This window comes from Cotesia typhae, unplaced genomic scaffold (genome assembly GCF_013202065.1).
Source record: "Cotesia typhae breed Kobodo isofemale line unplaced genomic scaffold, CoteBio_Ctyphae scaffold_13, whole genome shotgun sequence".
NCBI classification, from domain to species: domain Eukaryota; kingdom Metazoa; phylum Arthropoda; class Insecta; order Hymenoptera; family Braconidae; genus Cotesia; species Cotesia typhae.
The window spans coordinates 17,861,339-17,873,820 of record NW_027423774.1 but is presented as its reverse complement, the minus strand read 5'-3'; the positions used below and the strand labels follow the sequence as shown (position 1 = coordinate 17,873,820).

At 30.1% G+C, this 12,482-nt stretch overlaps 2 protein-coding genes across 7 annotated transcripts in view; one reads left to right on the top strand and one right to left on the bottom strand.

Annotated features, from left to right (window-relative positions):
- Positions 1–12,482, bottom strand: part of LOC141534839 (roundabout homolog 2) — a 258,219-nt gene that overhangs the window by 66,152 nt on the left and 179,585 nt on the right. The gene's annotated exons all lie outside the window — the stretch shown is intronic.
- LOC141534840 (uncharacterized) overlaps positions 1–12,482 on the top strand; it is a 173,424-nt gene that overhangs the window by 69,669 nt on the left and 91,273 nt on the right. For 3 of the 5 annotated variants that reach the window (XM_074254432.1, XM_074254431.1, XM_074254433.1), the window contains 2 exons: positions 9,537–9,692; positions 12,405–12,439. In XM_074254432.1, the coding sequence (XP_074110533.1) occupies positions 9,537–9,692; positions 12,405–12,439 (191 nt within the window). The remainder of the gene's footprint in view (positions 1–9,536; positions 9,693–12,404; positions 12,440–12,482) is intronic. The other 2 variants (XR_012480499.1, XR_012480500.1) reach the window with 1 other exon arrangement.

The following is a 12,482-nucleotide window of genomic DNA, read 5'->3' as shown; positions in this document are numbered from 1 at the left end:
TTTTCGTTTAAAAATGATTTTCAAATCCAAAGATTTCATTTTTCGCCTAATAACCTTATGCATGAACATACAAGGCGCATTAATCCTGTAATGCAACACGGTACGGCCATTAGTGGTGCATTTTGCATTCCCGGGAGATCGAGGGGCTGCTAGACGAGGCGCAGCATGACCTCGAAGGGTAGACTGGCCATTTCTCTCACTTTTACTCTCATTTTCACTTTCTCTGTCTCGGTCGTTTTCTATGTCCTGCTCCCTAAGCGCACCACACGCCGGGTAATTTTTTCAAAATGGCTTTTCGCAGCTAATGGCCTCGCCAAAGTGCCGGATCGATGTATGGAAACATTTTTTGGCCAGCTGCAGTGGTTACCGTGACTCTGACTCCTTTAGATAGGGGACACACGTCGTAACAATAACCAGCGTCCAGCACTATAATACAACACCGAGATGATTTATGCGCTCTACCGCGTTATTATCTATTTTTAAGCTCTAATTGTCGCGCCTCTAATCACCTACATAGAGCACAATGTATTCTTACTCTTAGTAGGTTTAACTTTAACCTAGAATATTTGGCCACGCGACTCACAAATTGCAGTCCCGTTCTATGCATTAAAAAGTATTGCCAAGTGCCGCCAGAATAAAAGTGGTGAAAGGGTCGCAGTAATTGAGTGACGATTTCGGACATTTAGAGAGAAGATAATCGTGCCTAATGATTGGTCTTTATAGAGATGTGCCGGGCGGCAATTAGGTGACATCATATTGCCGCAAGACCGCTTTTGCTCTGACCAGGGATTATGTTCTTTCATGTGTGTGTTTTTTTGGGTCTCTATTGAGCACACGCGTAACCTGAAAGGGTCTTATATTATATTATATTACCACACATACACACACACATACACAACTCACAATAACCGATAAAAAATGAGGAGGACCATGATCAGAGCGTGCATTAAATGTGAACACACTTTGAGCGTGTAATTCGTATTAATGGCCACGGTATCCGCAAACCTGGATCTGGAGACCAATTTACGTAATTGGGTGTTATTGCCGGCAAGCATATCGTCAGGAACAATTTTCACAACCGCTAAATTCACTGACGACTTATCACCTTTTTGCTGCCCGATAATCCACCGAATGGACCTTTTTACATTATTAGTATTATTTTTATAACCAGGCTGCAATTAGTCAACCATATACAGAACCTTTGTTGCAATACATTTCTTATTTAGACCTTTTTTTACTTTCTGTCTCACTTATTTCTCAAACTGTCTTTGCTCTTGGCGTAAGGATGTATGTCTGTTTTCATCGGGCTTTTAGCTACTGTTTCTTCCTGCGAAACTGTGAAAAATAGAGGTGAATTTTACTCGGTAGAGACAAACGACCACCGATAAGACGTGGTGCTTGTCTTATTTTTTTACCGACTATTTTTCTCGTCTTATTCTTCTCGCTTGCTGCCACAACTTTAACTTAGTTATACTCTAACTATATTCAAAGGTATAGTTATAGAAAATAGTTATAGTCGTCGTTGTCGTCGAAAGCCCTTAATTCCTTAATTTCTTAACGATCACCGGTGTCGTTAACGTCCTTTGATTTCTTTTTGCTCTTGAGCAACTTCCCGGCAGAGCGTTAAATGTTTTTGCTGTGTATATGCCTTTATTTTTTCCTCTTTTTGTCGCAGTATCTTCTCCCTCTACCCAGAGCAGAGAATCGGCTTTTTTAAAACCCGTTTTTCCAGTTCTTTCCGTAAACACTAATCGATATATTTTTTTCAAACTCCTAACTTTTTACCTGGTAATTACGCCCTAAGTAAAACAAGATAAAAAAGCTATTAATTTTCCTGATCTAGAGAGTTTAGGCGACGGTTTTTGTATCCTAGATCAACAAATCGGGACATGTGAGTTAGATAAGCGTAAATGTGATTAGTCCTGGATAAACATCCCCTAAAAAACCTTGTAAAAAGGCCACGTGTACGACAAAATACCTCGATTGTCAATTAATGTTAGTGCTACTGTGTATAGAAGTTTTATTAACTTTGATAAAACTTTACTTGTCGTCAGTTGCCAGCGGATTACCCAATCGACGGCCAGGATCTGCTACATAAAGGAACGTGGCGTATCATTTTGTGACAGCGTTTGGGACGCCTTGATAAGTCGCGTCATGTTTGTGTTCGAATTTTTAAATTCATACTTTTTGTATTTAGTTTACGTGTCGAAAGGGACCAAGTGTCAACTCATGTGACTCACCAAGGGTAGATAGCCCGTCACTCAATAATTCGTATTACCGTCATATCAATAGCGACAAAAACAAACCTATTTATATTATCATTTGAATAAAAGTGTCAGGTTAATCATCAAAATTGATTATTTAAAATTATACAAAAAAATAAAAAATTTAGCATTTTTATAAAGAAAGTCATGCTAAATTTTGTTAAAATAAAAAATATTGTACACGAAGAGAATTTTATGGTAAATACTATCATCAAAGTATTGTAAAAAGCTCTAAGATACTTTAATAGTAATTAATACTATCTTTTATTATTACAAATACGACATAAATGATTAAAGGTGCCACTAATACATTAATTTTTATCATCTGTTATATTACTATAAAATTGTATCTTCAACTATCTCAGATAATTTGATTAAATATCTCGATGATAACTTTTAAAATCAAATTAACAATTTCTACAATCTTTGATAATTATTACCATCAGAGTTTATATTTTATTAAATTGATATTAACATTAAATAAAAAGTCATTTCTAATATTAATTAGAATGAAAAAAAAAAAAAAAAATAATTTTTATTTTCAATTTACTTTGAGAAGGCACAACTTTAGGTCAAGACTTTTTCAACCAAATTTAACTATAAAAACTCATTTTCTCATATAAATACACTGACCCTAAAATAGTAAAATCTACAAAACTAGTATTGTTATGATTAATATAAAATTCTCTCCGTGTATGATTACCATTTATCAAAAAACCAAAACGTCCGTTACAATTCCGACAGTTAAACTTGTATTCGTCCTTTTATTCACATTCGCGAACAAATTTTTCACCAAGTACTTTTACTTTGAGTGTAAGTTTTTCCAAGCGCTCAACAAAATGGCCGCTGACGTAGCACGAAATGGATTACCAGAGTTTCCAGAAGGTAATACATTAAGTGCACCCGGTTCATCGTTTTTCCGGAATATTTGTCAGTCGGTGACGTATCGCCGTCGCTTTTGCTAATGTAAGGCCACACGGGTGCTTTTACTTGCTGAATAAAAGTTGAGTAGCTTTAAAACTTTTTGCTGAGACGTAACTTTGTCGTGAGTTGGTTCTTTCATGGCCGGAATTTACAAAATGGAAATTTAAAAAATTAACACACTCGAGAAAAAAGTTTTTGGTTTTGCACCCGCAGGAATAAACAAAAAATACCAGTTTTTCCTTTTTTTACACACGCAACGTGTAACGTGTACTACTGTTGACGAAACATGCACGAATAACAAACAAGTGACGCCTTAGGCTATTATTCAGGAATCACATGTTTGAACCGAATTATTTTTTAATCATTATTGGTATTACTTATTTTGAATACTCTGTACCGAGAGGCTGCATATCATTACCGAGACTACTTGAAGCTACGGTTGAAGAAAAAAAAGCCCTCCTGACATCTGCGATCCGAATAATGACGCGTGCCCAAAGGGCAATCTTCCTTACATTATTGTACCCGACAATCGACTTTTGTGCGTGTCGTGCCCAGTAATGAAACATTACCTACGTAAGTGTATGAATAAAACCCAGAGATAATCACGGTAAAGTAATAAAATGTCTTGCTCATCGTCAAAAGACTACGTTATTTAGTATGCAGTAAAAATAACTAATGTGCTTGCAAGAATATTTTTTTTCAACAATGCCACCATACTGAATTAATATTCTCGCTCTTATTATCCTCGTTATTTCGTTAATTATTTGTATTTACCATAATTACGGTTAACTTTACGAATTTTTTGTTGACAGTTTTTTGCAATATAATTTTATTTAAGTGATCAATTAGAGAGAGAAAATTTTTAAAACGAAAATAAAATTTTTCAGTGGAATTTTTTTATGTAGAAAAGACTATAAAATATCTATTAAAGTTTAAATGATTTTAATTGTCATCACCCTGTTTGTTATCTGGTTTTTATATAAAATTTTTGACTAAAATATATAAAAATAACATTGAGTATATACTATGAGCAATAGTTGTCCGATATTCTATTGCACTGGACCAAATAGATTAGCAAGTGAAATTTATGTACTTTGAATAGTATATTGAGTTTCAAAATAACCAATTATTGTATTCATGTACAATTTTTTCTAGTGCGATTCAAACAAACTTTGCTGCAGGGTTGTTAAATGTAGAATGTACAAAAGCGGAAGTACACAAAGGAAATGCATGAAAGGAACGGCTGTTTTTGATATTTAAAATTATTCGATTATATTTTTATGACTTTTTTGATTAAAAAAAGTAAATTTTTTTACTGCATTAAAAAATAAGGTTTAGAATAGATATAAGAGAATAAATAAACCAATAAAATTGTAATTGGTAGATATTATAAAAATTAAAGTTTATCGATCTAATTAATATCCATTCTAAAAGATATAAATTGTTTTTTTTTTTTTTTCTAAATACTATTAAATTTGTGACGAACATCGGCAGAGTTAAAAAAAAATCTATTTTTTTAGTAAGTAGAAAAATAAATACTTGGTTTAATATTCTCATAATTATTTATTAATTATAATTATATTAATTACTGTTTCATCTAAATTAAATATTGCCTTATTCAAAATAAAGTTAAACTTTTCCAAAATTATTTTATTCGTGCTTGGAATGATGGCCACAATCGCGGTCATCGATGGTTACTTCGTCAAAAGGTCTTGTCAAACACCAAATAGATCTGTATGTAAACATTTTATTTCATTTAACGATTGAATTCTAAAAATTAACAGTATCTTTAAAGAATAAATAAATAAACATATTTATTACAGTGCAATCGATTACAACCCTGCTGTGGAGCTTATAAGTGTAAAGGTCCTCGTGGAAAAACTGAAAAAAAATGTATGAAATAAATCTGTCTCAATCTTAAAATGATATATGAAGAAAAGTTGTTTTGTCAGTTAAAAATAATTAAAAAGTTTTGAAATCTAAATTAATAGAGTGTTATTATTTAAGAAATTAATTGGACGCTTGATAGCCAATAAAATAAATTCACCAAATTTGTTAAAGCTCAAATAGAATATTAAAAATATTAATGAGTGTCAATACACAAAGTAATTAAAATATATTTACTCAAATTAATATTGTATATATTTACTGAACTAAATAAATCTCTGTAAATATTAATGGGAGATGTTTTTTAATTTTTGTTTAATATTAATAATGTGTAAATTGCAAGCTAATAAATACTATTTAAATATTTGAAAATCTACCTACTCAATAAACTACTGCAGCAGAATTTATCGTTACAGTATTACATCGAACAATGTATTAAATAATTTTGTTGATTTTTATTCAGACTTTATTACTTAATACGAAATTAGAAAAAAAAATGATTTATCGTTTAATACAATAAAAAAAAAAGATATAATACAAGTAGGACGTACTACAAAAATAAATAAAACCAATAAAAAGCTCAACAAATTTCCCGTGATGTAGACATTTGAGAAATAATTATTTTTCAGTCGTTTTATAGTTTATTTTTAAAATTTTTTTATCAAAAGATGTTGAGTAAATGAAAGCCTGTAGATCTTAACTTGGTAAACGGAATTAGCTCTCATACATCGACTTTCATCTTTACAGTCTCTCTATTGCAAACAAATGGAAAGAAATAAAAAAAAAAAAAAAGAGAAGAACATTCTGGTGTTCTCGTGATAAATATTTAGAGACAAGAATAACGCCGTTCTAGTCATTATTGGGACGTTTATTGGTCCCGTCGGGACGATGAGGCGAATGCGTTTACGACTTAGAGATCTGCCCACGTATTTTCTTCACGTTTAACTCCTTGTTCTTATTTTTATTCGCCTTGTTCTTCTTACTGCTCGCTGTTCATCTCCGTCTTCTATTCTCTCTTCTCCATCTTTTTCCGCTTACCAGTTTAAACTCTCTGGTCGTTCTTATTCTATTCTCTTATTCTCTTAGCAGTTTAGTTGTATTGGCTTTATATTACTCGTACACATTCGTATGAATGCATGCATATATATATGAGAATAAAACGAAAGTGTATAGCAGAGGAGGTGCTGTATGTACGCACGAGATACTTCTCTCGGAATAGCTTTAACAGCCTCGGGTGACGAACCGGTACCGGTATGTAAGAGCTGCCGGACTCATTGCTGTTTTCCCGTGGGATTTACTTCTTTAAATAGATTGCTATTGTCACCCTGAGCGGCAAGTATAGACGGCAAGCAGAAAAAAAACCACCGAAAAATCCGGGATAAATTACCATACGCCTCGAACAGCCGTACATCATCGCCGCTACTCATCAAACTGTCGTTATAAATTTTTAACGACTTTTAAGACGACGTTATTCGATTCAATTCAAATACCGGCTGCAGGGAGTTAAAAATTTTATTCTTCCTTTTATTTTATCTTATCAAATGAAAATAACTAATTTTACTAAAAAAAAAAAAAATTCTGTAATGATCTAATTTTTTATCGGAATACTTTTTGTCCAGTTAATTAATTTTTTTTTAATAGTCTATCATAAATTTAATAAATGACAATTATAATTACATCGCATGATTTTTATCAGATACTAAAATAAATTCTTTACTAAGAGAAAAAAAACTTCGGTAATCTTTTTAGAAATATTCTCAAATTTTTAAAAGTACAAATTTTGTATGAACTTGATAATTAAATTTTCATTTATACTCAGAATTAGTTAAAACTTTTAAATAGAGAAATTTTAATTTTAATTAACTTGAATAGCTAAATGAATTCTTGTGCACACTAATTATGTTACATAAACATTTATTAATTAATTAATTAATAAAGCTCATTAATATAATTATATACTTGTAAATTAATATTTTGCTCATGACAGAAAATTAAATTAGTTTTATTACAGTTAAAGATGGCGAAATTTCAGTTTATGATCATTATTGAGTTGCTGGTAATATTAATATTGCTGATAATCGAAAATTTCGTGATTACTAAATATGCGAAGACTTGCCGCCCTGAATCATACGTGGTATGTGATCATTAATTATAATTAGTTATTAAATAAATACTCAAATTACTAATTGTAAGTAATTTTAATTTTATATTTTAGTACAATACAGATGATGATTGCTGTAAGGATCTTGACTGCAAATATTAGATATGGTATTCTCCTTATTCACCTTACGTTTGTACTGCAAGAATTTACGAGTAACTTGAAAGACCTGTTATAAAATAATTATTCTTTTATATTAAAAATAATTTTTCATTTATTATAAATTAAGCGTTGAAAAATAAATAAATGTAACTAAAAATGTTGTTTGACAATAATTTTGTTTAATTTTTAACTTGCCGCTAAGAAAATTGAAAATTTTCGAAAATCGAGAATTCCTTGGTTTTACCCTATTCTGTTAAAATCGAGATTTCATCAGATCTCGACGTTTTAAAGTCACATGAAGCTTCCCTGACTATTCCCGCGATGTTGTCACTATAAGTGTTTTTTTAACATAACTCCGATATTTCGAAAATGAAATTCTTCAAAATTATTAACATAAAAATTTTTATTAATAAATGAGATGTTTTTTAATATTGACTGATGATTGACTCAAATTGATGACTCAAAAAAAAAAAAATATATTTTATTTTTTTATAGAATTTGTCTTATCATAAAAAATGTATTAGAAGAATTAAAAATTTTTAATGACCAATTCTATCTATAACTCGATTTCCTGTTAATTAAACTTTATTTTAAGTTGTTACAAAAATTATTTTAACGTATTTTTTTATCGTTCGACAACATTTACCAAAAATTTTATATCTAAGTATAACTGCGTAATTTTAGTGCATTACTTTACTGAAAATATTTTTTTCTTCAAATTTTATGAGAATTTTTATTTTTAAAATCAATTAAAACGGTTAAAATAGTCTCACTGATTATTTTTGAAATTAATAAATAATGCTACTGCTTCTGAGAAACTTCAACCTTATAAGAGCGACGGATATATGGTAATTATCAAAAATATTTGCGTGCAAAAACTTGTATTCAAAAGATTATAAAGTATAAAAACAAAATTTTGTAACTTTAATTGTTAGATAAAAATAAAAATAAATCATAATATTAATAATAACAATAGTTTACAATAAAACGGGGGAGTAAGTCTGTAAGAGCGCACTGAAGTAGGCGGATTAGCACACGTAATACCTAGTTCACTGGTTCTTCCTTTAAAAAGTTCCTTGTGTTGGAACTTCGTAGGCTGCGAGCGTTGGACGAATATTAATGCTTGCAAATTGTCAAGATAAGATAAGACGAGTCAAAAGTTGAGTCGAATATGTTAAAACCAGTGTCCAAATCCCTGTACCACTCGTCTATTATATTATCGTGGTAATCTATTTACGTTTCACTTCTATTAAAATTTACATGCTCACATTACCGTGTATCCATTTTAATTTTCAACGACTCATCTACCTGTCAGCTACGAATTTCACATCCTAAGAAGAAAAAAAAAACCGCAAAAGGATACTATGACAAAACTATTTTAGACAAAAGTCACTGCAAATGTGGGCGTGCGTTGGACGTTAAAGAGTTGAGTCTAGTTTTAAAAATTTTCGACATGAAATTATTAGTGACAGGATATTATTTAAATTTTTATAATTATTAATTCTAACAATGCAAATTATTGAAGAATTTAATGTTTTATGTTTTACAAATAAATCAGAGGACTTTGGTTGTTAATACCCAACCCATTAATGTAAGACTTGGTACAGAGTCGGGTATAAGCACAGTATGGCTGTAAATATTAAAACTGAAATGAAGTATTGATGTATTATAAGAGTAGCGTTGTCATTGTCTTGATGAGACACAACTACTATGGGCACTTAAAGTGCTGTAAGTTTTAAATTGTCAGTTGAGAATGGTATGACGCCCTCTGCTCGGTAACGGCTGTTGTAGGCGTACTTAAAGTAACGCGAAACGCGACTGAGTACTTTACTGTAACTTTGCTTATAGGACAAGACCGGTAGATCGTTTATGGGCTGCTGTCGGTTGTCAAAGGCTAGTTCTGAGAGCCTGACGTCCACATGATCGATGTGACTTGTCTCTGCTCATTTCATTTCATTTTTATTTGCTTCTTGTCTTTTTTGTTTATGCCTTTCAACCACCCCCGAGTAAAGGCAAATATTTTTAATAATTTTTTGATAATTTATTTGTTTTTTCCGTACGATTTTGACTCCCAATTAAATTGGATATTTGAGAAGAGCATAAATAATTATTTTTCAGCGCCATTACAGTAAAGATGTTTTTTATTGCAAAAGTTAACCGTAGATTATCTTTTAAATTAATTATCATACTCATTAAATAAGTTTCAGTTTCCTTGGGCTGTCTTGACGATGTTTATCGCTATTAACGATAATTTGGATGCTATCACGTCCCCGATACGATGCAAGATGAGGATCCTCGACTGGTATCGGCTGCTTCGGGTTAACAGTTTTGCTCTTCACCAAGTTGATGTGTATAAGGTAAGGATATATACTTCTGCATTATTGTTGGTATAATAGTTTTAGAGAGAAACCAGATAACATTTCTTGTCACGCGATACGCCCACGATTCATTTCATATCCTCAATCTTTTACTAATCATTTTTACAGTATCGAAACATACATTTATGTATTTATTTTCAATTCAATTTTTATTCGAAGATATATATGCACTAAGGTCGAAAAAATACATAATGTTATAATTATAAAATATATCGTCAATTCACGACGTTTCCTAATTGGTTTACAACTAATAGTATTACTTAGCAAATTAGCAACTAAATGGCGTTGAATATGTGCAATTGTATAATTGCTATAAGCATTATTATTATTTTATTTTATTTTTTTTTTTTTATTATTTCTCTTTTCATTTTTTTTAAATTGCTATGATTTTCTTGAGTTGCAATTGCTAACACATCATTAGCCTTTTCATTTAGCAATTTAACTATTTAATTACTATGTTAGTTACAAGTCATCTTGTTATACTTCAAAAAAAAATTTTTTTTGTACTAATCATTGTATCTTTATTAACCCTGTTAATGCCCTAGGCTGTTGGGTTTGTTTATTTAAATAAATAAATGAAATCTATAGGTTTCACATTTTGGAGAAACTAGATTTTAATTTAATAAGACTAAATATTGAATTAATTTATGGATAATTTTAACAAGTAGATTCAATTTTACTAAAAATTTTAGAAGTACAACAATAAAAAAAAAATTACCGCATTAGTTTTTCATGTTTTTATTATTATTTTTCTACCGGAATACTACAGAAAAAATTATTGGTACTTTTTATTTTTTTTTACATCATATTCTTGAATAAATATTTCAAAAATTGTAATTAGATCAGAAATTGCGGAACTCCTCATAATTATTGTTATTTTTACGATAATTGTTTTTTAGTGATTAAACTTCATCAATAAAGACTTATCAGAAAACGATTCAACCGTTTTGAAAAGTTTTATTCACTAACTTTGAAATCCCTAAAAAAATTTTTAATTAAATAATTACTATTGATTTGGATGATTGAAACTCGGGAAAGTTATCGAGGGCAGTGATGCCAGTGAATTTATTTCCATCAATGTCTGAACTTGTCTCATTAACTTAAATCTGATTGAAAACAATTGATCATCAGGCTAAGACTTTAATTGACATTGTTTAAAACTAAGACGTAAAAAATAAAATGATGAAAAGTTTAACTGAACTTTAAAATTAAACGTAAGGTCTGAGCGTATGTAATAAAATAAGCAAATTGTTAAATTACATTACGGAGAAAATAATAAAAAAATTAGCATACTTTAGCTCAACTCAGCACTTTACGACTCGCCGAGCCGGATGATTACAGAGTTACTTTTTTCTCTCAGCGCATTTCGTAAATTATTCTTTTCTTAGCGAGTGAAGACGGAGCTCTCAGCATATGCACCAGCGCGAAATTTGCTAATAATTTTGATGGTCTTGCTGTTCGCTACTCGCGTAGGAGATGTTAGATGCTCTAGGTTATCTTCGGGCCGACACGTTAAGCGTTCTACTCGTCACGCCCAACACAGTCTGCCACGTGTTGACGATAAATTTCCGCGGAGCTCCCGCTGAATATCGCGAGCACATTGCGGAACCTCGAGGCGCCTAAACCTCTTGCCTCTTTCCGATTTTAGTTTTATTTTTTTCGATAAAGCCCGTTTATTTTTATTTTTTGCAAGCGAAATAAAATTAATTTTAATAAAATATAGAAAATAATCAAGTCAAGCGAAGATAAAAATATGAATATATAGCTTCACTAAAATCTAAAAATGTCAGAATAAATCTTCTGCGTAATAAATAAAAGACAGAGTATGCAGTAGTTATTAATGACGAAATAATTGAATGATTAAATAACTAGATAAAGCTTCCTAGTAGCAAATATATATAAAAAAAAAATATAAATAAAAAGGGGAGATTAGCTATCATGAGTCTATTCAAATCAAGGTATCTATTTAGAAAATAAAAATAATGCTAATACAGTTCTTATCGGTTATTTAAATATCTATCTCCATTTTTAACATTCGTCTTATTGAATAGTAACAAGCCTACATTTTATTCCTCAAATTATTCGACTCAATTATTTTTCTATACCTAGACGAAAAAAAAAAAAAAATGAATTATTATAGTTTAAAGTTCAACTTATAAATGAGTGACTTGAACAAAAAATTAAAAAATTAAAATTTTTACAAACTCTATAAGAAATATTTTTCAAAATTGTAAAATTAAATTTGGAAATTTTAAAATCAATGCTTGAGATTTCATTTGGGAAATTTTGTTTCAAATTGTAATTTTTCTAGTGTTTAGTTCAGAGTAAAAAAAAAATTTATCGCGCTTTTCTTTAGTATTTCATAATTGTTCTTTTAAAAATAATCACCAATCAGTAAAGCCAAATTTTCTACTTTTACCATGATTTAATTGGTAATTTTTTTCTAAAGTTGTGCAATAATATTTTTACAATTTTTTTTTTTAAACAATACGGTAATTACGTTGATTGGTTGTCATTTTTAACTTAAATATATTTTTAAATATAGAGCGTGAAATAAAATTCAGTGGGAATAAACCAATAAAATTTTTATTTACTAAGTATTTCTAAAATTAACTATGATTGAGTAAATCAATCCCGTTGCTAAAAGTATATAAAATTTTAATGTAAAAATTATATTATATTTGTGACAAGCATTGGCGAAGTGCAGATAAAGCCTGCTATTTTCAGTAAGTGGAAAAAATAACATTTGATCCATAAATTTCATAATTG